We start from the raw sequence: 24136 nt of genomic DNA on the forward strand, positions 1-24136 counted from the left end.
GTTGCTGCTACAACATGTAATGGCTTTGCAGACAGCAGGAGCAACCCCAAGCGTACACGATGCCCGGAAAGCAGTCCGTGCAGCGATCCCTAAAATGACCCCCGCAGACGACGTTGAGACCTACCTGGTGATGTATGAGAAAGTGGCCACCAGGGAAAAGCTGCCCCAGGACCAGTGGGCTGAGGTTGTCGCTCCTTTTCTGATGTCAGAGTCCCAGCGGGTGTTTTTCGACTTGCCGGACGATCAAGCGGCCGACTACCCAAAGGTAAAGGGGGAGATTTTGGCAAGACTGGGGGTGAATGTGCTGGTCCGGGCCCAGCGGGTGCATCAGTGGGGGTTCAACCCGGCGGAGCCCGTGAGACCCCAGTATTATGACCTGCTTAACCTGTTGCAAAAGTGGCTACAACCTGAGGTGCTGAGCCCCACTGCTATGTTGGACCGGTTGTTAGCAGACAGGTTTTGGAGGGCTCTGCCACCCCCTCTCCAGCAATGGATTGGCCAGGTCTCCCCAGGTAATGCGCTGGAGATGGTTGACCTGGTGAAGCGCTATGAGACTACCCAGAACTTACAGGGGCGATCTGTTGGGAGGGGGCAGTCAAATCCCGTAACTCTCCACCCCGGACCCAGCAACTGGTGCCCACCAAACCCGCCCGGGATGTAACCCCTGTGGACCCCCGCTCCAATAATCTGCTGGCGGTGTTGGGAGCCTGGCCATGTTTGAGCGGACTGTCGACGTCAGGGGGAACCCATGGACACGAACTATGGCTTCCGTCAATCATTATATGCCAGGGGTGCTCCGGAGTCTCTGAACCACCTGTGCCAGGTGGAGGTGGGAGACACTCCAGCGGAGGCTCTGTTGGACTCGGGGAGTCTGGTGACCCTGTTAAGGGCTTCCCTGGTACACTCCGCTGAGTACACCGGCTGTAAGGTCAGAGTCATGTGTATCCATGGGGACTTAAAAGACTACCCTACTGCTATGGTGTCTCTGCCCACGGTTTCTGGCAGGTGGATCCACAAGGTGGCTGTTGCAACCAACCTACATTATGAACTTATAGTAGGGAGAGACTTCCCGGGCTTACCGGCACTGTGGCCGGTTCCGAGAGTGACTGATACGCATGAGACAGATGTAACCCTAGCAGAGTGGCCCGGCTCAGGGGGGAGACCAGAACCCTGGGAACCTGAGTCCGAAGGGCCAGCGGTAGGGGTGACCGCCACTTCGGTGGAAGAGGAGGAGACAACCCCGCTGAGTGTAATGGTGGGAGACATGGAGGACTTGGCGCCGGGGCCTGAGTTGGCAGACCTCAGTGTCTCCGGGGATAATTTTGGTACTGCACAACACCGGGATCCAACCTTATCCCGCGCCTGGGAAAATGTACTAATAATAGATGGTGAACCACAACAACCAGGGGCAGAGTCGGTGTTCCCCCGTTTTCTGGTCCATCAGGATATGTTGTATCGGGTAAATCAGCTGCGAGGTGAATCTGTTGAACAGTTGGTGGTGCCCCAGGCTTATCGCAAACTCGTGTTAGAGTTAGCCCACCAGCATGTTCTCGGGGGTCATCTGGGAATGCAGAAAACACAGGACCGGATACTACAACGGTTTTACTGGCCCAGTGTGTTTAAAGAGGTGGACGAGTTCTGTAAGTCTTGCCCGACCTGCCAGGCAACTAGCCCCAGCACCTTTTTCGCAGTCCCTTGGTACCTCTCCCAATTATCGAGCTACCGTTTGAGTGAATGACTATGGACCTAGCAGACCCAGTACCGAAGTCCGCTAGGGGACATCAACACATCTTGGTTGTCCTTGATTACGCTACTCGGTACCCGGAGGCGGTGCCACTGCGACATACATCGGCGAGATTTATAGCTAAAGAGCTAATGGAGATGTTCTCCCGAGTGGGGCTACCTAAAGAGGTCCTGACTGACCAGGGGACCCCTTTTATGTCCAAGGTCATGAGGGAACTCTGCAAGCTGCTGTGTAGTAAACAGTTACGGACGTCCGTGTACCATCCACAAACGGACGGTCTGGTGGAAAGGTTTAATAAAACTCTATAAACTATGTTAAAAAGGGTGGTGTCCAAAGATGGAAAGGATTGTGACCTTCTTCTGCCCTATCTCATGTTCGCAGTGTGAGAGGTGCCCCAGGCCTCTACTGGGTTCTCGCCCTTCGAATTGCTATATGGCAGACATCCTCGTGGCTTGTTGGATGTAGCCAAAGAGGCGTGGGAACAACAACCCACTCTGCATAAAAGTGTCCTTGAATATGTTACCAAAATGCAAAATCGGATAGAGACCGTTTTGCCTCTTGTCAGGGAACATATGGAGGCCGCTCAGCGAGGCCAGAGTCGGATCTATAATCGGCAGGCTCGGGTCTGGAACTTTAACCTGGGTGATCGGGTTTTTGTTCTGGTGCCGACCGTGGACAGGTGGCAGGGGCCTTACGAGGTACGTGAAAAAATTGGAGAGGTAAATTACAAGGTACACCAGCCGGGGAGGCGAAAGCTGGAGCAGGTTTACCATGTTAATTTGCTAAAACCTTGGAAGGATAGGGAAAGCCAGACGGGACGTTACGATTTTGTAACGATTTTTGGAAATTAAATGAAATATCAAAGTTCGATGCACATCCAATGCCTCAGGTAGATGAAGTAATTGAGAAATTATGCCAAGCCAGGTATTTTTCTGTTCTGGACCTCACTAAAGGGTACTGGCAGGTGCCCTTGGCGGAGGCTGGCAAAGAGAAAACTGCCTTCATTACACCAGAGGGGCTGTACCAGTATAAGGGGTTACCCTTTGGCCTGCATGGCGCCCCCGCCACTTTCCCACATCTAATGGATATTGTACTTCGTCCACATCGGCGGTACGCCTCGGCTTACCTGGACGATATTATCATTCCCAGTACCAAGTGGGAAAGTCACCTGCCCAAAGTACAGGCCGTAGTGGACTCCCTTCGAAAGGCTAGACTAACAGCTAACCCAAAGAAATGTGCGATAGGGTTAGAAGAGACTAAGTACCTGGGATATGCCATTGGGCGCAGAGTCATCAAACCCCAAGTGAGCAAAATAGAGGCGATACGGAATTGGCCCCGACCTGCCACCTCTAGACAAGTAAGGTCATTCCTGGGAATGGTGGGCTATTATATAAGGTTTGTCCCCCATTTTGCCACGTTAGTGGCTCAGTTGACGGGGCTCTTAAAGGGACGGAAGTCCGTGATAATCCGCTGGAATGACCAGGCGGAAGAGGCTTTCTCCGCTTTGAAGTCGGCCCTGTGTGGGTCCCCGGTTTTAGTAACGCCCAACTTCAAGAGGGAATTTGTGGTACAGACAGACGCCTCAGAAGTGGGCCTCAGGGCTGTCTCAGGAAGTCAACGGGGAGGAGCGTCCTGTTGTCTTCCGCAGCCGTAAGCTCACCCCAGCGGAGACCCGGTACAGTATAGTGGAGAGAGAGTGCCTGGCCATCAAGTGGGCACTCGAGTCTCTCCGCTATTATCTGTTGGGGAGGAAGTTCCGTCTGGTGACCGACCACTGTCCTCTCAAGTGGATGAGCCAGGCCAAGGAGAGGAATGCTTGGGTCACCAGATGGTTCTTGTCTCTACAAAACTTTAAGTTCACAGTAGAACACAGGGCAGGCCGGTTACAGGGAAATGCGGATGCCCTGTCCCGGGTACACTGTCTGGCAAGTGTTCACCCCCTCAGGGTTGAACAAAGGAGGGAGGTATGTAGGAAGGTGCAGGGGTCCGTCATTGATGGAAGGTACATGTCCCCGAGGTTCCTGGCCTCGGTGAGATGAGAACCGGTAATTCTGTGTGTCGGCCGCAGCTAGTGCTCGCTGACACTGTTGTACTTAGTGTGGTTGTAAAGCCGATCCGGGCCGGTTCTTACTGGGAGCAGCCAAAGAGCAGGGTGGGTAGCTATTCCCCACGTCCAGGCCGGGTTTTGGGCTGGGGTTTAAAAGCCCAGCCAGCAGCTCAGCAGGAATGAACCTCCAGGTGATAGTGGAGCTCTGTGGTTTGGGAGCTGAGGAGTTCTGCCATACTGCAAGGCTGAGAGCCGCATGAGAGCTGCCAGGCGCCCTAAAGCCTGCTGTGGACCGCCAGGTGACCTGTTTTCTTTGACTTCTGTGGACTTTTGCTGTGTGAACTAACACCAGGGCCCGGCCAAGTATTGTGTTTCTTTTCTGCCGTTTTGTGTGAATAAACACTGACTTGTTTTGCCTCTGTATTGCGTCCGCTTACCCTGCCTACCAGAGCAAATCCCTACAACATATATAAAGGTTTCGTTCATGTCCCCCCCCCCCCAACATATATAAAGGTTTTCGGTCATGTCCCCCCCCCCCCCAACATATATAAAGGTTTCGGTCATGTCCCCCCCTAACATATATAAGGGTTTCGATCATGTCCCCCCCCCCCCCCCAACATATATAAAGGTTTCGGTCATGTCCCCCCCTAACATATATAAAGGTTTCGGTCATGTCCTCCCCTAACATATATAAAGGTTTCGGTCATGTCCCCCCCTAACATATATAAAGGTCTCGGTCATGTCCCCCCCTAACATATATAAGGGTTTCGGTCATGTCCCCCCCTAACATATATAAAGGTCTCGGTCATGTCCCCCCCTAACATATATAAGGGTTTCGGTCATGTCCCCCCCTAACATATATAAAGGTCTCGGTCATGTCCCCCCCTAACATATATAAAGGTTTCGGTCATGTCCCCCCCTAACATATATAAAGGTCTCGGTCATGTCCCCCCCTAACATATATAAGGGTTTCGATCATGTCCCCCCCCCCCCCAACATATATAAAGGTTTTCGGTCATGTCCCCCCCCCCCCCAACATATATAAAGGTTTCGGTCATGTCCCCCCCTAACATATATAAGGGTTTCGATCATGTCCCCCCCCCCCCAACATATATAAAGGTTTCGGTCATGTCCCCCCCTAACATATATAAAGGTTTCGGTCATGTCCTCCCCTAACATATATAAAGGTTTCGGTCATGTCCCCCCCTAACATATATAAAGGTCTCGGTCATGTCCCCCCCTAACATATATAAAGGTTTCGGTCATGTCCTCCCCTAACATATATAAAGGTTTCGGTCATGTCCCCCCCCTAACATATATAAAGGTTTCGGTCATGTCCCCCCCCCCCCCAACATATATAAAGGTTTCGGTCATGTCCCCCCCTAACATATATAAAGGTCTCGGTCATGTCCCCCCCTAACATATATAAAGGTTTCGGTCATGTCCCCCCCTAACATATATAAAGGTCTCGGTCATGTCCCCCCCTAACATATATAAAGGTTTCGGTCATGTCCCCCCCTGACATATATAGAGGTCTCGGTCATGTCCCCCCCTAACATATATAAAGGTCTCGGGCATGTCCCCCCCTAACATATATAGAGGTCTCGGTCATGTCCCCCCCTAACATATATAAAGGTTTCGGTCATGTCCTCCCCTAACATATATAAAGGTTTCGGTCATGCCCCCCCCCTAACATATATAAAGGTTTCGGTCATGTCCCCCCCCCCCCCCCCAACATATATAAAGGTTTCGGTCATGTCCCCCCCTAACATATATAAAGGTCTCGGTCATGTCCCCCCCTAACATATATAAAGGTCTCGGTCATGTCCCCCCCTAACATATATAAAGGTTTCGGTCATGTCCCCCCCTGACATATATAGAGGTCTCGGTCATGTCCCCCCCTAACATATATAAAGGTCTCGGGCATGTCCCCCCCTAACATATATAGAGGTCTCGGTCATGTCCCCCCCCCTAACATATATAAAGGTTTCGGTCATGTCGCCTTTTCTTCATGGCTATACAGATTAGGTTCTTTAAGTCTCTCCAGATATCTTTTATGCTAAGCACCTTCCACCATTTCTGTATCCTGTCCCTGCACCTGTTCTTTTTGTAGGTGCGGTCTCTAGAACTGGACTCAGTATTACAGATGAGATCTCACCGGCGCTCTATACAGGGGATCAGTATTACAGATGAGGTCTCACTGGCGCTCTATACAGGGGATCAGTATTACAGATGAGGTCTCACTGGCGCTCTACACAGGGGATCAGTATTACAGCTGAGGTCTCACTGGCGCTCTATACAGGGGATCAGTATTACAGCTGAGGTCTCACTGGCGCTCTATACAGGGGATCAGTATTACAGATGAGGTCTCACTGGCGCTCTACACAGGGGATCAGTATTACAGATGCGGTCTCACTGGCGCTCTACACAGGGGATCAGTATTACAGATGAGGTCTCACTGGCGCTCTATACAGGGGATCAGTATTACAGATGAGGTCTCACTGGCGCTCTATACAGGGGATCAGTATTACAGATGCGGTCTCACTGGCGCTCTACACAGGGGATCAGTATTACAGATGAGGTCTCACTGGCGCTCTATACAGGGGATCAGTATTACAGATGAGGTCTCACCGGCGCTCTATACAGTGGATCAGTATTACAGATGAGGTCTCACTGGCGCTCTATACAGGGGATCAGTATTACAGATGAGGTCTCACCGGCGCTCTATACAGGGGATCAGTATTACAGATGAGGTCTCACTGGCGCTCTATACAGGGGATCAGTATTACAGATGCGGTCTCACTGGCGCTCTATACAGTGGATCAGTATTACAGATGAGGTCTCACCGGCGCTCTATACAGGGGATCAGTATTACAGATGAGGTCTCACTGGCGCTCTATACAGGGGATCAGTATTACAGATGCGGTCTCACTGGCGCTCTATACAGGGGATCAGTATTACAGATGAGGTCTCACCGGCGCTCTATACAGGGGATCAGTATTACAGATGAGGTCTCACTGGCGCTCTATACAGGGGATCAGTATTACAGATGAGGTCTCACTGGCGCTCTATACAGGGGATCAGTATTACAGATGAGGTCTCACCGGCGCTCTATACAGGGGATCAGTATTACAGATGAGGTCTCACTGGCGCTCTATACAGGGGATCAGTATTACAGATGAGGTCTCACTGGCGCTCTACACAGGGGATCAGTATTACAGATGAGGTCTCACTGGCGCTCTATACAGTGGATCAGTATTACAGATGAGGTCTCACTGGCGCTCTATACAGGGGATCAGTATTACAGATGAGGTCTCACTGGCGCTCTATACAGGGGATCAGTATTACAGATGAGGTCTCACTGGCGCTCTATACAGGGGATCAGTATTACAGATGAGGTCTCACCGGCGCTCTATACAGGGGATCAGTATTACAGCTGAGGTCTCACTGGCGCTCTATACAGGGGATCAGTATTACAGCTGAGGTCTCACTGGCGCTCTATACAGGGGATCAGTATTACAGCTGAGGTCTCACTGGCGCTCTATACAGGGGATCAGTATTACAGATGCGGTCTCACTGGCGCTCTACACAGGGGATCAGTATTACAGCTGAGGTCTCACTGGCGCTCTACACAGGGGATCAGTATTACAGATGAGGTCTCACTGGCGCTCTATACAGGGGATCAGTATTACAGATGAGGTCTCACCGGCGCTCTATACAGTGGATCAGTATTACAGATGAGGTCTCACCGGCGCTCTATACAGGGGATCAGTATTACAGATGAGGTCTCACTGGCGCTCTACACAGGGGATCAGTATTACAGATGAGGTCTCACCGGCGCTCTATACAGGGGATCAGTATTACAGATGAGGTCTCACCGGCGCTCTATACAGGGGATCAGTATTACAGATGAGGTCTCACTGGCGCTCTATACAGGGGATCAGTATTACAGCTGAGGTCTCACTGGCGCTCTATACAGGGGATCAGTATTACAGATGAGGTCTCACTGGCGCTCTATACAGGGGGATCAGTATTACAGATGAGGTCTCACTGGCGCTCTATACGGTGGAGGTTACCCTTGATGGCCTACACTCAGGGTGGTCCATTAATATCTGATTGCCGGGGTCCGACACCCCGCTGATCAGCCGGTTGGCGGCAGCCCTGGAGGTTCTCAACGAGCAGAGCTTGTGATCTCCACTCAGCCACTGACCTACAACTCTCATCCTCTCATTTCTGTCTGCAGGCTTCTCTAGGTGCTGAACCCATCCTTTACATGGACTGCCTTGGACCATGAAACTTGCTCCTCACGCTCCCAGATCTGAAGGTTCTGGGAGGTCCATACTGATGACTAGGGGCGAGCAGATTCCTTCATTTTACTGCTGTACGGAGTCTCCATGCGTCGTTAAGTCCGAAGGCGCATGAGACTTCGGGGAAGAACTTCGGCCTTCGATTCTACAACCTTACATTTAAAAACAGCGATCCGAAGTCAGCTTTGGTACTGACTGGGTCTAAAATGTTTTTGTAGAATTAAAGGCCGAAGTTCTTCACCAAAGTCTCATGCGACTTCGGAGTTAATGAAGTTTGCCTCTGCGAAGCCCACACATTTATTGCGGTACAGGTCTCCGTAACAGCATTAAAACGGAATTGGGGAACGAATAGAGTTTGGATCTTGGATCCGAAGCGTGATTCGCTCACCCCTACTGATGAGCTATCCTCTGGCTAGGTCATCAGTACCAGATCGGCGGAAGTCTAACACCCGGGACCCCCGCTCCTGTGAGCCCCGCCACCTTCTCTGTGCTCGAGCACAGCGCCGTACATGTGTAGTGGCCGTGCTTGGTATTGCCCTCAGCCCAATTCACTTTTATGGGGCTGAGCTGCGTCTAGGGCATATGACCGATGAATGTGACGTCACCTGGCCTGGGAAAACCTGGAGAAGGCTGCTGTGCCAGCTGATCAGCGGGGGTCCCGGGTGTCAGACCCCTACCATTCAGATACTGATTACCTATTCAGAGGGTAGGTCATCAGTATAAATCTCCTGGAAGGCGACATCTAAAAGACCGTCTTCAAGGAGGCCCATGTGTTGGCTGTTGAATATGTGATGGTTTGGACGGTGACACTCACAGTTTAATAGCAGGTCTCTCGTTATCAGTCGGAGCACAATAACAACCTTCTACTGACAACATCTGGAAGTAGTCATCGGTTTCCAGTCGTTCCACCAGGGACTTCCTTCCATGCTGCCCACTTTTGGACTTCCAATTCACACCTTTTTCTACACTTCTGCACCCAATCCTGAGAGTAGACAATGCTTTGTGGCATATTATACTTGGACCAGGGTGGTCATTTCCTTCACCCATATTGTACGGCGTAGAGCATTCCAAAAGATACTTAAACGCTTCCTGCTTGCAATGTCTACGGCCAGAAAGGTCCAAAGAAGGGGGGAATAAAGCATGGCCGACTAAAGGGGACAGCAGTTGGGATTTTACAGTTTGCCCTAAAAAAGCGCACGTCTATGGAATATGTCTTGAGACAACAAGGGAAACCTTCCACCTCTTTGCTGAAGAGCTTCAGGACCATTATTGGTGGAGTCTGGTTCATGGTCTTCACACAAGAGTCATCAGAAGAAACGTCTCAGTACGAAACACAACATGGAGTAAAGCTGGAGGGATCGAAAGGAAGAACGAGGTGCATGCCCGAAAGAGACAAAGTGTTAAAGATGTCAAGAATAATCTTATAAAATTCTCTAAAAGGAACGTCTTGTCAATTGGCTTCACGTCAGGGCTGAGCGGCAGCCAGTGGAACCTGAGAATGGATTCTACAAATATCCACAAATCCTGGAAACAGGAGACAGAGAATTAACAAACCAACCGTGAAGAGGCGACAGATCGCACCCGTTGCTGATGTGAAGATGGACGTTCTGCAGTCTTCTTCACAGACCTGGAGACTATGCGAGACGTCCAAACTGGAGGCATCACACAATACAAACTTTCCAAAGCCTAAACTTATGCTTCACGTATCTATACAACAGTACAAACACACCGGGTGCGCGTCTCAGTTCTCCACTCTTTATTTCGGAATAACTGATCGTCATGACATGTTCCCAAGAGACCCTCAGATCCTGGAAAGCATCGGTTGGTACAGGCTGGAGTCACTCTTTGATAAGCCCACCATCGCCCTCACTCACAAAGCGTTTCCGGCCCCTGCAGTAAACAAGAGTGAAGGGCAGAAGGGTTCGTGTGTCAGCCGTTCCACCAGAGGACAAGGGACTGTGCCCAAAGCAAAGTTTCCATCAGAGATAAGATGTGCACTCACCTAGAGGGACACTCGTCCCGTAGCTGTTTGGTAATCACCCCCTCCTGATAACACAGCTCCACTAACTTTTCCATGACGTTGTGGGCCAGCGGGACATCCAGAGTGAGGTCTGGCAGCTCCGAGTACACACGCTGGAAGCCCTGCAAGACATCGGACAGTGAGGTGGAGGCCAAGATGTTAATACAGAAAGTGTGAGTGACTCGAGCATTACCCGGTTCATCTGGTCAAGCGTGATCAGACCACTTTCCCATAAAGCTTTCAGCAATTTCACCACCATCAGGACGTGGCCTTCAGCAGAGCTTTCCAACACCAGAACCACAGCCTGAAACCAGGGAGACACCAAGGTGAGGATATAACCACCATAGACACGTAGCATATCACCCATTCCGTAGACCCGCTGCCAAGACGCATGGTAACAGAGACACATGTACACAATGCCATAGATACCTCATAGACAAGCTCATGGTGGAAATGAGGCACCTCCAACTCCCTCAGACATCGCTCTGCCTCAGATACTTGTCCTGAGACTAAGAACTCCTGTAGGATAAGGTTCATCTGAAAGAAGACACAACCATAAGAGATCAGAACCTGGCTGGAAGAAATGAGTCTTCATGATCGCACTCACCTCCTTAATAAGATGTTTAACAGGTCTCTGGCCCCCACCAACACCCCATACATTGTCCAGTCGGATAATTTCCCTCTTGATTCTTAATAATACTGCGGCACGGTCCAGCGCTGCCCTGAGAGGACGAACCACAGCATGAGATGACATCATAAGACCTCAAGAAAGGCCTTTAAATGGGGAGAATGAGCATAAGAGGGGGCGAACGGAAGGCAGATGGAAATCATCAGCATGGAGGGATGACTTTCTGCCATTAACGAGTGTGGTCAGTCAGGGAGGCTCTGCCCTGGGAGACTATTTCGACAAAACTGGCTCTCAGTAGGAATGACAGGAGGTCACTAGGTGGAGAATTAATGATACATAGGACAGTAAGGAGAGCGGTGGCAGATCGGGGCATGAGGGGCTGGGCCCCGATGTGTGACCCCCAGCAGCTGACATGTATTATTCCCAGCATTCACCACCAGCCCTCTCACCGCGCATGCTCACAGTCAACTCGTCCCTTGTAATGATCCAGGAAATCTAATGGCAAAGCGTGATCCGCCACTGCACGAGCAATAAACTGGCCCAGCATCTGCAAGACAAGCATGGGACACGGCACGCCTCAGTGTGAACATCCTTCTAGTCGGACAGCAGAAGACGAGGACGCCAGGCTGCTTCTGTCATTACCTGTGGAGCCTCAGGGGTGTCCAAGATCAGGTCAGCGAGCTCCGTCAGCAGTCGGTCGAAGGCCTGCGTCATGTCCTTTTCAGACAAGAGTTTGCACAGATCACACAGGAGACGAGACGTCAGCTCGCGGTGACTAGCTTTTCCTTCCAGGGACAGAGACACAGCAAGACGGGGAACCCCAGGCTTCTGAGTTCCCAAATTCAGCTCCCGCAGAAGAGCCTGCGGTGAAACAGGAACACAACCTCAGCTGTGACCTCCCTACACCACCATGTGGGACAGGAGCGTGAATGGACTTGTTTGGCATCATGTATGATGGACGTGTGAGGGGGTGATCAGCACCAGTGCAGCCGACCTCATACACCATTGCCAATGGCGTTTTAAGCCTGTATCAGTACATTTGAGGGATACGTTGGCATTCTCGGGTCTCGGACTCACAAGACCATGAGGTCTCGATACTGGTTGTGAACCGATGCATTTTGGCTAAAAGATCAACTAATACCTGAGGTTTGTCATTTCTGGAGGATTCAGCGCGGTCTTATGATGTTTGGGGTGTCAGTACTTTGTGGGATCTACGTTGTCAGCCTGCGTGGTGCACTACACGTGGTATACCAAGTGTCTTAATGGAGTGGTTTGTCTGCACCCTACTGGAGCTTCTCTAACCAGAACTCCACAGCCCAGGCCTCATCACCAGGTACTTACCAGAACCTCCTCGGTGTCTCCATGCTCAAAGTATTCCTGCACCATGGGCTGCACCGTCTTCTGTAGCCCGGCCTCATCCAGCTCCGGGATCACCTTCTGATATACTGTGGCCCCCTGATGGGAGATACCAGTGAGTGAGGTGAATACGGACAATACACCAAACACCCACCAACATCCTGTGGTCAGGAGAGCAGTGGCAATTCTCCCAGGATCCCGCTATAGTCTATGCACCTGGAGCGGTGCTGCGAGCCCACGTTCTGTCAGTGGTCGGGGTGTTCGGCGCCAGCCCACGTTCTGTCAGTGGTCGGGGTGTACGGCGCCAGCCCACGTTCTGTCAGTGGTCGGGGTGTACGGCGCCAGCCCACGTTCTGTCAGTGGTCGGGGTGTACGGCGCCAGCCCACGTTCTGTCAGTGGTCGGGGTGTACGGCGCCAGCCCACGTTCTGTCAGTGGTCGGGGTGTACGGCGCCAGCCCACGTTCTGTCAGTGGTCGGGGTGTACGGCGCCAGCCCACGTTCTGTCAGTGGTCGGGGTGTACGGCGCCAGCCCACGTTCTGTCAGTGGTCGGGGTGTACGGCGCGAGCCCACGTTCTGTCAGTGGTCGGGGTGTACGGCGCGAGCCCACGTTCTGTCAGTGGTCGGGGTGTACGGCGCGAGCCCACGTTCTGTCAGTGGTCGGGGTGTACGGCGTGAGCCCACGTTCTGTCAGTGGTCGGGGTGTACGGCGTGAGCCCACGTTCTGTCAGTGGTCGGGGTGTACGGCGCGAGCCCACGTTCTGTCAGTGGTCGGGGTGTACGGCGTGAGCCCACGTTCTGTCAGTGGTCGGGGTGTACGGCGTGAGCCCACGTTCTGTCAGTGGTCGGGGTGTACGGCGCGAGCCCACGTTCTGTCAGTGGTCGGGGTGTACGGCGCAAGCCCACGTTCTGTCAGTGGTCGGGGTGTACGGCGCCAGCCCACGTTCTGTCAGTGGTCGGGGTGTACGGCGCGAGCCCACGTTCTGTCAGTGGTCGGGGTGTACGGCGCGAGCCCACGTTCTGTCAGTGGTCGGGGTGTACGGCGTGAGCCCACGTTCTGTCAGTGGTCGGGGTGTACGGCGTGAGCCCACGTTCTGTCAGTGGTCGGGGTGTACGGCGTGAGCCCACGTTCTGTCAGTGGTCGGGGTGTACGGCGTGAGCCCACGTTCTGTCAGTGGTCGGGGTGTACGGCGTGAGCCCACGTTCTGTCAGTGGTCGGGGTGTACGGCGCGAGCCCACGTTCTGTCAGTGGTCGGGGTGTACGGCGCGAGCCCACGTTCTGTCAGTGGTCGGGGTGTACGGCGCCAGCCCACGTTCTGTCAGTGGTCGGGGTGTACAGTGCCAGCCCACGTTCTGTCAGTGGTCGGGGTGTACGGCGTGAGCCCACGTTCTGTCAGTGGTCGGGGTGTACGGCGCAAGCCCACGTTCTGCAGCAACCAGTCTGCAGGGAGACCAGACGCCGGTCTCCTAGAAGAGAAGAAGCCCCCCTCAGTGCTGGTCTCACAACCATCTGACCACTGATGCAAGTCTTCTGGTCACCTGCTTCACACAGCCATTACCTGAGCAGCTTCATCATAATTTGGGTCTCGAGCATCAGGTTCCTGATAAGTGTAGACCTGCCCTGGAGCTCCCCAGACGCCTTTTCCACCAGCGCCTCCTGCAAGAGAAACCAAATATGTGACCGACCCTCCCAGACATTCACAGTCCCAGGTGCCCCATGACCATCTACAATCCCATATCTAGATCTACCAGACATTGACCACTACAGTCCCGTCACCCTCCCTGAGGCCAGCAGCCCGGCACCCTCCCCACCCCCCTTATCTTTGCTCACTCGCCTCGTTAAGCTCCCCTTTGTACCTTTCTTGGGGAGTCCTCGTCCTTTCCCCATCCGGGATTTTCTGTCGTGACCTTTCTCTCGAGGACTGATGGGCTCCACTGGACAGTCAGTGCTCTCGGACTCCCGGGTAGAGTCACGCGATGATGTCCTGCGGATGCGATGCTTGGCCTTGGCCTTCATTTTTGCTTCGTGTAGAGCCTTTTCCTGTGGTGTCCAGTCCCGAGACATCTCCTCATCACTCAGCTCCTCTCCCTCCAAGACTTCATCCTCTCCAGGACCCATCCCAGCAGAAGACGATGTCCCAAATGAGAAATTGTCCTGGAAACCAAGGAAGAGTGTAATTGCCCTGGCCACAGTGACACCAGGGGGCGCCACCACCCAGTACAGGGAGGGCATCCCTGATATCGGTAACTGCTCCCCGAGTGTCATTGTCCTGCACCCCCAGATCTATCACACGTTACTCCACAATAACAAGACCATAAGAACAAACACCTCCCAATAGTCTAAACCAGTGATGGGGAACCTTTTACAGACCGAGTGCCCAAACCGTAACCCCAACCCCATATATTTATCACAAAGTGCCAACATGGCAATTCACCATGAATACTACAGTCCAGTATAGTATATCTTCCATGTACTTTATCATTTAGCTATAATAGCCTGCCTGCATTCAGTGCCCTGCCTGTGTCGTACATAGTGCGCCCTTCGCTGCCTGTGCCGTACATAGTGCTCCCTGCGCTGTACATAGTGCGCCCTGTGCCGTACATAGTGCTCCCTGCGCTGTACATAGTGCGCCCTGTGCCGTACATAGTGCGCCCTGCGCTGCCTGTGTCGTACATAGTGCGCCCTGCGCTGCCTGTGTCGTACATAGTGCGCCCTGCGCTGCCTGTGCCATACATAGTGCGCCCTGCGCTGCCTGTGCCGTACATAGTGCTCCCTGCGCTGCCTGTGCCGTACATAGTGCGTCCTGCGCTGCCTGTGCCGTACATAGTGCTCCCTGCGCTGTACATAGTGCGCCCTGCGCTGCCTGTGCCGTACATAGTGCGCCCTGTGCCGTACATAGTGCTCCCTGCGCCGTACATAGTGCTCCCTGCGCTGCCTGCGCCGTACATAGTGCTCCCTGCGCTGCCCGTGCCGTACATAGTGCTCCCTGCGCTGTACATAGTGCGCTCTTCGCTGCCCGTGCCGTACATAGTGCTCCCTGTGCCGTACATAGTGCGCCCTTTGCTGCCTGTGCCGTACATAGTGCTCCCTGCGCTGTACATAGTGCGCCCTTTGCTGCCTGTGCCGTACATAGTGCTCCCTGTGCCGTACATAGTGCTCCCTGTGACGTACATAGTGCGCCCTTTGCTGCCTGTGCCGTACATAGTGCTCCCTGCGCTGTACATAGTGCGCCCTTTGCTGCCTGTGCCGTACATAGTGCTCCCTGTGCCGTACATAGTGCTCCCTGTGACGTACATAGTGCGCCCTTCGCTGCCTGTGCCGTACATAGTGCATCCTGCGCTGCCTGTGCTGTTCATAGTGCGCCCTTCGCTGCCTGTACCATACATAGTGCTCCCTGTGCCGTACATAGTGCGCCCTTCGCTGCCTGTGCCGTACATAGTGCATCCTGCGCTGCCTGTGCCGTACATAGTGCATCCTGCGCTGCCTGCGCCGTACATAGTGCTCCCTGCGCTGCCTGCGCCGTACATAGTGCTCCCTGCGCTGCCCGTGCCGTACATAGTGCTCCCTGCGCTGTACATAGTGCGCTCTTCGCTGCCCGTGCCGTACATAGTGCTCCCTGCGCTGTACATAGTGCGCCCTTTGCTGCCTGTGCCGTACATAGTGCTCCCTGCGCTGTACATAGTGCGCCCTTTGCTGCCTGTGCCGTACATAGTGCTCCCTGTGCCGTACATAGTGCTCCCTGTGACGTACATAGTGCGCCCTTCGCTGCCTGTGCCGTACATAGTGCATCCTGCGCTGCCTGTGCTGTTCATAGTGCGCCCTTCGCTGCCTGTACCATACATAGTGCTCCCTGTGCCGTACATAGTGCGCCCTTCGCTGCCTGTGCCGTACATAGTGCATCCTGCGCTGCCTGTGCCGTACATAGTGCATCCTGCGCTGCCTGTGCCGTACATAGTGCGCCCTGCGCTGCCTGCGCCGTACATAGTGCTCCCTTCGTTGACTGTGCCGTACATAGTGCATCCTGCGCTGCCTGTGCTGTCCATAGTGCATCCTGCGCTGCCTGTGCCGTACATAGTGCATCCTGCGCTGCCTGTGCTGTCCATAGTGCATCCTGCGCTGCCTGTGCCGTACATAGTGCATCCTGCGCTGCCTGCGCCGTACATAGTGCTCCCTTCGTTGACTGTGCCGTACATAATGCGCCCTGCGCTGCCTATGCCATACATAGTGCGCCCTGCGCTGCCTGTGCCGTACATAGTGCGCCCTGCGCTGCCTGTGTCGTACATAGTGCGCCCTGCGCTGCCTGTGTCGTACATAGTGCGCCCTGCGCTGCCTGTGCCATACATAGTGCGCCCTGCGCTGCCTGTGCCGTACATAGTGCTCCCTGCGCTGCCTGTGCCGTACATAGTGCGTCCTGCGCTGCCTGTGCCGTACATAGTGCTCCCTGCGCTGTACATAGTGCGCCCTGCGCTGCCTGTGCCGTACATAGTGCGCCCTGTGCCGTACATAGTGCTCCCTGCGCCGTACATAGTGCTCCCTGCGCTGCCTGCGCCGTACATAGTGCTCCCTGCGCTGCCCGTGCCGTACATAGTGCTCCCTGCGCTGTACATAGTGCGCTCTGCGCTGCCCGTGCCGTACATAGTGCTCCCTGTGCCGTACATAGTGCGCCCTGTGCTGCCTGTGCCGTACATAGTGCTCCCTGCGCTGTACATAGTGCGCCCTTTGCTGCCTGTGCCGTACATAGTGCTCCCTGTGCCGTACATAGTGCTCCCTGTGACGTACATAGTGCGCCCTTTGCTGCCTGTGCCGTACATAGTGCTCCCTGCGCTGTACATAGTGCGCCCTTTGCTGCCTGTGCCGTACATAGTGCTCCCTGTGCCGTACATAGTGCTCCCTGTGACGTACATAGTGCGCCCTTCGCTGCCTGTGCCGTACATAGTGCATCCTGCGCTGCCTGTGCCGTACATAGTGCATCCTGCGCTGCCTGCGCCGTACATAGTGCTCCCTGCGCTGCCTGCGCCGTACATAGTGCTCCCTGCGCTGCCCGTGCCGTACATAGTGCTCCCTGCGCTGTACATAGTGCGCTCTTCGCTGCCCGTGCCGTACATAGTGCTCCCTGCGCTGTACATAGTGCGCCCTTTGCTGCCTGTGCCGTACATAGTGCTCCCTGCGCTGTACATAGTGCGCCCTTTGCTGCCTGTGCCGTACATAGTGCTCCCTGTGCCGTACATAGTGCTCCCTGTGACGTACATAGTGCGCCCTTCGCTGCCTGTGCCGTACATAGTGCATCCTGCGCTGCCTGTGCCGTACATAGTGCATCCTGCGCTGCCTGTGCCGTACATAGTGCGCCCTGCGCTGCCTGCGCCGTACATAGTGCTCCCTTCGTTGACTGTGCCGTACATAGTGCATCCTGCGCTGCCTGTGCTGTCCATAGTGCATCCTGCGCTGCCTGTGCCGTACATAGTGCATCCTGCGCTGCCTGTGCTGTCCATAGTGCATCCTGCGCTGCCTGTGCCGTACATAGTGCATCCTGCGCTGCCTGCGCCGTACATAGTGCTCCCTTCGTTGACTGTGCCGTACATAATGCGCCCTGCGCTGCCTATGCCATACATAGTGCGCCCTGCGCTGCCTGTGTCGAACATAGTGCGCCCTGCGCTGCCTGTGCCGTACATAGTGCGTCCTGCGCTCCCTGCGCCGTACATAGTGCTCCCTTCGTTGCCTGCGCCGTACATAGTGCGCCCTGCGCTGCCTGTGCCGTACATAGTGCGCCCTGCGCTGCCTGTGCAGTACATAGTGCGCCCTGCGCTGCCTGTGCCGTACATAGTGCGCCCTGCGCTGCCTGTGCCGTACATAGTCCGCCCTGCGCTGCCTGTGCCGTACATAGTCCGCCCTGCGCTGCCTGTGCCGTACATAGTGCGCCCTGCGCTGCCTGTGCCGTACATAGTGCGCCCTGCGCTGCCTGTGCCGTACATAGTGCGCCCTGCGCTGCCTGTGCCGTACATAGTGCGCCCTGCGCTGCCTGTGCCGTACATAGTGCGCCCTGCGCTGCCTGTGCCGTACATAGTGCGCCCTGCGCTGCCTGTGCCGTACATAGTGCGCCCTGCGCTGCCTGTGCCGTACATAGTGCACCCTGCGCTGCCTGTGCCGTACATAGTGCGCCCTGCGCTGCCTGTGCCGTACATAGTGCGCCCTGCGCTGCCTGTGCCATACATAGTGCGCCCTGCGCTGCCTGTGTCGAACATAGTGCGCCCTGCGCTGCCTGTGCCGTACATAGTGCGTCCTGCGCTCCCTGCGCCGTACATAGTGCTCCCTTCGTTGCCTGCGCCGTACATAGTGCGCCCTGCGCTGCCTGTGCCGTACATAGTGCGTCCTGCGCTGCCTGTGCCGTACATAGTGCGCCCTGCGCTGCCTGTGCCGTACATAGTGCGCCCTGCGCTGCCTGTGCCGTACATAGTGCGTCCTGCGCTGCCTGCGCCGTACATAGTGCGCCCTGCGCTGCCTGTGCCGTACATAGTGCGTCCTGCGCTGCCTGTGCCGTACATAGTGCGCCCTGCGCTGCCTGTGCCGTACATAGTGCGCCCTGCGCTGCCTGTGCCGTACATAGTCCGCCCTGCGCTGCCTGTGCCGTACATAGTGCGCCCTGCGCTGCCTGTGCCGTACATAGTGCGCCCTGCGCTGCCTGTGCCGTACATAGTGCGCCCTGCGCTGCCTGTGCCGTACATAGTGCGCCCTGCGCTGCCTGTGCCGTACATAGTGCGCCCTGCGCTGCCTGTGCCGTACATAGTGCGCCCTGCGCTGCCTGTGCCGTACATAGTGCGCCCTGCGCTGCCTGTGCCGTACATAGTGCGCCCTGCGCTGCCTGTGCCGTACATAGTGCGCCCTGCGCTGCCTGTGCCGTACATAGTGCGCCCTGCGCTGCCTGTGCCATACATAGTGCGCCCTGCGCTGCCTGTGTCGAACATAGTGCGCCCTGCGCTGCCTGTGCCGTACATAGTGCGTCCTGCGCTCCCTGCGCCGTACATAGTGCTCCCTTCGTTGCCTGCGCCGTACATAGTGCGCCCTGCGCTGCCTGTGCAGTACATAGTGCGCCCTGCGCTGCCTGTGCCGTACATAGTGCGTCCTGCGCTGCCTGTGCCGTACATAGTGCGCCCTGCGCTGCCTGTGCTGTACAAAGTGCGCCCTGCGCTGCCTGTGCCGTACATAGTGCGCCCTGCGCTGCCTGTGCCGTACATAGTGCGCCCTGCGCTGCCTGTGCCGTACATAGTGCGCCCTGCGCTGCCTGTGCCGTACATAGTGCGCCCTGCGCTGCCTGTGCCGTACATAGTGCGCCCTGCGCTGCCTGTGCCGTACATAGTGCGCCCTGCGCTGCCTGTGCCGTACATAGTGCATCCTGCGCTGCCTGTGCCGTACATAGTGCGCCCTGCGCTGCCTGTGCCGTACATAGTGCGCCCTGCGCTGCCTGTGCCGTACATAGTGCGCCCTGCGCTGCCTGTGCCGTACATAGTGCTCCCTGCGCAGCCTGTGCCGTACATAGTGCGTCCTGCGCCGTACATAGTGCGCCCTGCGCTGCCTGTGCCGTACATAGTGCGCCCTGCGCTGCCTGTGCCGTTCATAGTGCGCCCTGCGCTGCCTGTGCCGTACATAGTGCGCCCTGCGCTGCCTGTGCCGTACATAGTGCGCCCTGCGCTGCCTGTGCCGTACATAGTGCGCCCTGCGCTGCCTGTGCCGTACATAGTGCGCCCTGCGCTGCCTGTGCCGTACATAGTGCACCCTGCACAGGGAAGGGGTTAACGTAGAATGCAGAGGAAACAGAGAAGGGGTTACTCCTGCAGACAGGTGAAGCAAGGAAGGGGTTAATGCTGCAGACAGATGGAACAGGGAAGGGGTTAAGAAGCAGGGAAGGAGTTAATGCTGCAGACAGGTGGCGCAGGGAAGGGGTTAATGCTGCAGACAGGTGGCGCAGGGAAGGGGTTAATGCTGCAGACAGGTGGCGCAGGGAAGGGGTTAATGCTGCAGACAGGTGGCGCAGGGAAGGGGTTAATGCTGCAGACAGGTGGCGCAGGGAAGGGGTTAATGCTGCAGACAGGTGGCGCAGGGAAGGGGTTAATGCTGGGGGGGGGGGGTTCTGGGCTCAGGCTCCATGTGTTCCATATGTCTCCAGCACGTGCTGCACACAGCCCCCTTCCTCCCCCCCCATCACCTCTGACACCCCAGCCTCACGTGACGTCACTGTGGCCCCTAGGGGTCAGGCCTCTCACCTCCTGTCTTCCACACACCCCAACACTGAGCACAGAGCCTCCAGATCTCCTCACAGCCTCCAGGAAGTGATGTGAAAGTCTGACGCCTCAGATCCTCCCCCAACCTCATGCCTCCTCCTAACCTCCCTCCTCCTCCCCAGTCCTCCCTCCTCCTCCCCAGTCCTGCCTTCTCCTCCCCAGTCCTGCCTTCTCCTAACCTCCCTCCTCTCCAGTCCTGCCTTCTCCTAACCTCCCTCCTCCCCAGTCCTGCCTTCTCCTCCCCAGTCCTGCCTTCTCCTAACCTCCCTCCTCCCCAGTCCTGCCTTCTCCTCCCCAGTCCTGCCTTCTCCTAACCTCCCTCCTCCCCAGTCCTGCCTCCATCCTCCCCAGTCCTGCCTTCTCCTAACCTCTCTCCTCCCCAGTCCTGCCTTCTCCTAACCTCCCTCCTCCCCAGTCCTGCCTTCTCCTCCCCAGTCCTGCCTTCTCCTAACCTCTCTCCTCCCCAGTCCTGCCTTCTCCTAACCTCCCTCCTCCCCAGTCCTGCCTTCTCCTCCCCAGTCCTGCCTTCTCCTAACCTCTCTCCTCCCCAGTCCTGCCTTCTCCTAACCTCTCTCCTCCCCAGTCCTGCCTTCTCCTAACCTCCCTCCTCCCCAGTCCTGCCTTCTCCTCCCCAGTCCTGCCTTCTCCTAACCTCTCTCCTCCCCAGTCCTGCCTTCTCCTAACCTCCCTCCTCCCCAGTCCTGCCTTCTCCTCCCCAGTCCTGCCTTCTCCTAACCTCTCTCCTCCCCAGTCCTGCCTCCTCCTAACCTCTCTCCTCCCCAGTCCTGCCTTCTCCTAACCTCCCTCCTCCCCAGTCCTGCCTTCTCCTAACCTCCCTCCTCCCCAGTCCTGCCTTCTCCTAACCTCCCTCCTCCCCAGTCCTGCCTTCTCCTCTCCAGTCCTGCCTTCTCCTAACCTCCCTCCTCCCCAGTCCTGCCTTCTCCTCCCCAGTCCTGCCTTCTCCTAACCTCCCTCCTCCCCAGTCCTGCCTTCTCCTCCCCAGTCCTGCCTTCTCCTAACCTCCCTCCTCCCCAGTCCTGCCTTCTCCTAACCTCCCTCCTCCTCCCCAGTCCTGCCTTCTCCTAACCTCCCTCCTCCCCAGTCCTGCCTTCTCCTCCCCAGTCCTGCCTTCTCCTAACCTCCCTCCTCCCCAGTCCTGCCTTCTCCTCCCCAGTCCTGCCTTCTCCTAACCTCTCTCCTCCCCAGTCCTGCCTCCTCCTAACCTCCCTCCTCCCCAGTTCTGCCTCCATTCTCCTCAGTCCTGCCTCTTCCTAACCTCCCTCCTCATCAGTCCTGCCTTCTCCTAACCTCTCCTCCCCAGTCCTGCCTTCTCCTAACCTCCCTCCTCCCCAGTCCTGCCTCCTCCTAACCTCCCTCCTCATCAGTCCTGCCTTCTCCTCATCAGTCCTGCCTTCTCCTAACCTCTCCTTCCCAGTTCTGCCTCCATTCTCCCCAGTCCTGCCTTCTCTTAACCTCTCCTCCCCAGTTCTGCTTTCTCCTAACCTCCCTACTCCCCAGTCCTGCCTTCTCCTCCCCAGTCCTGCCTTTTCCTAACCTCCCTCCTCTCCAGTCCTGCCTTCTACTAGCCTCCCTCCTCTCCAGTCCTGCCTTCTCCTAACCTCCCTCCTCCCCAGTTCTGCCTCCCTCCTCTCCAGTCCTGCTTTCTCCTAACCTCCCTCCTCCCCAGTTCTGCCTCCCTCCTCCCCAGTCCTGCCTTCTCCTCTCCAGTCCTGCCGTCTACTAACCTCCCTCCTCCCCAGTCCTGCCTTCTCCTCTCCAGTCCTGCCTTCTACTAACCTCCCTCCTCTCCAGTCCTGCCTTTTCCTAACCTCCCTCCTCCCCAGTCCTGCCTTTTCCTAACCTCCCTCCTCTCCAGTCCTGCATTCTCCTAACCTCCCTCCTCCCCAGTCCTGCCTTCTCCTCCCCAGTCCTGCCTTCTCCTAACCTCCCTCCTCCCCAGTCCTGCCTTCTACTAACCTCCCTCCTCCCCAGTCCTGCCTTCTCCTCTCCAGTCCTGCCTTCTACTAACCTCCCGCCTCATCAGTCCTGCCTTCTCCTAACCTCCCTCCTCCCCAGTCCTGCCTTCTCCTCCCCAGTCCTGCCTTCTCCTAACCTCCCTTCTCATCAGTCCTGCCTCCTCCTAACCTCCCTCCTCATCAGTCCTGCCTTCTCCTAACCTCTCTCCTCCCCAGTCCTGCCTCCTCCTAACCTCCCTCCTCCCCAGTTCTGCCTCCATTCTCCTCAGTCCTGCCTCTTCCTAACCTCCCTCCTCATCAGTCCTGCCTTCTCCTAACCTCTCCTCCCCAGTTCTGCCTTCTCCTAACCTCTCCTCCCCAGTCCTGCCTTCTCCTAACCTCCCTGCTCCCCAGTTCTGCTTTCTCCTAACCTCCCTCCTCCCCAGTTCTGCCTTCTCCTCTCCAGTCCTGCCTTTTCCTAACCTCCATACTCCCCAGTCCTGCCTTCTCCTCCCCAGTGCTGCCTTTTCCTAACCTCCCTCCTCTCCAGTCCTGCCTTCTACTAGCCTCCCTCCTCTCCAGTCCTGCCTTCTCCTAACCTCCCTCCTCTCCAGTCCTGCCTTCTCCTAACCTCCCTCCTCCCCAGTCCTGCCTTCTCCTCCCCAGTCCTGCCTTCTCCTAACCTCCCTCCTCCCCAGTTCTGCCTCCCTCCTCCCCAGTTCTGCCTCCCTCCTCTCCAGTCCTGCCTTCTCCTAACCTCCCTCCTCCCCAGTCCTGCCTTCTCCTCTCCAGTCCTGCCTTCTACTAACCTCCCTCCTCCCCAGTCCTGCCTTCTCCTCTCCAGTCCTGCCTTCTACTAACCTCCCTCCTCTCCAGTCCTGCCTTTTCCTAACCTCCCTCCTCCCCAGTCCTGCCTTCTACTAACCTCCCTCCTCCCCAGTCCTGCCTTCTCCTCTCCAGTCCTGCCTTTTCCTAACCTCCCTCCTTCCCAGTCCTGCCTTTTCCTAACCTCCCTCCTCCCCAGTCCTGCCTCCTCCTAACCTCCCTCCTCCCCAGTCCTGCCTTCTCCTAACCTCTCTCCTCCACAGTCCTGCCTTCTCCTAACCTCCATCCTCCCCAGTCCTGCTTTCTCCTCATCAGTCCTGTTTTCTCCTAACCTCTCCTCCCCAGTTCTGCCTCCATTCTCCCCAGTCCTGCCTTCTCCTAACCTCTCTCCTCTCCAGTTCTGCCTTCTCCTCCCCAGTCCTGCCTTCTCCTAACCTCCCTCCTCCCCAGTCCTGCCTCCTCCTAACCTCCCTCCTCTCCAGTCCTGCCTTCTCCTAACCTCCCTCCTCCTCAGTTCTGCCTCCATCCTCCCCAGTCCTGCCTCCTCCTAACCTCCCTCCTCCCCAGTCCTGCCTTCTCCTAACCTCTCTCCTCCACAGTCCTGCCCTCTCCTAACCTCTCCTCCCCAGTTCTGCCTCCATTCTCCCCAGTCCTGCCTTCTCCTCCCCAGTCCTGCCTCCTCCTAACCTCTCCTCCCCAGTTCTGCCTCCATCCTCCCCAGTCCTGCCTCCTCCTAACCTCCCTCCTCATCAGTCCTGCCTCCTCCTAACCTCCCTCCTCCCCAGTCCTGCCTCCTCCTAACCTCCCTCCTCATCAGTCCTGCCTCCTCCTAACCTCCCTCCTCCCCAGTCCTGCCTCCTCCTAACCTCCCTCCTCCCCAGTCCTGCCTTCTCCTAACCTCCATCCTCCCCAGTCCTGCCTCCTCCTAACCTCCCTCCTCCCCAGTCCTGCCTTCTCCTAACCTCCCTCCTCCCCAGTTCT

At 56.1% G+C, this 24136-nt stretch overlaps 1 protein-coding gene across 1 annotated transcript; it reads right to left on the minus strand.

Moving 5' to 3' along the window:
• Nucleotides 1-9831: 9831 nt before the first annotated feature.
• Nucleotides 9832-20490, minus strand: LOC120990578 (programmed cell death protein 4-like). Its single transcript, XM_040419476.1, has 11 exons — nt 20358-20490; nt 13959-14256; nt 13661-13758; nt 12088-12201; nt 11389-11607; nt 11196-11293; nt 10726-10840; nt 10548-10655; nt 10312-10422; nt 10101-10240; nt 9832-9988 (listed from the first exon to the last, which is right to left on the minus strand). The coding sequence occupies exons 2-11, from the start codon at nt 14218-14220 to the stop codon at nt 9937-9939; spliced, it is 1317 nt and encodes a 438-aa protein (XP_040275410.1). The 5' UTR covers nt 14221-14256; nt 20358-20490; the 3' UTR covers nt 9832-9936.
• Nucleotides 20491-24136: the final 3646 nt, after the last annotated feature.

This window comes from Bufo bufo, chromosome 2, assembly GCF_905171765.1.
Source record: "Bufo bufo chromosome 2, aBufBuf1.1, whole genome shotgun sequence".
NCBI classification, from domain to species: Eukaryota; Metazoa; Chordata; class Amphibia; order Anura; family Bufonidae; genus Bufo; species Bufo bufo.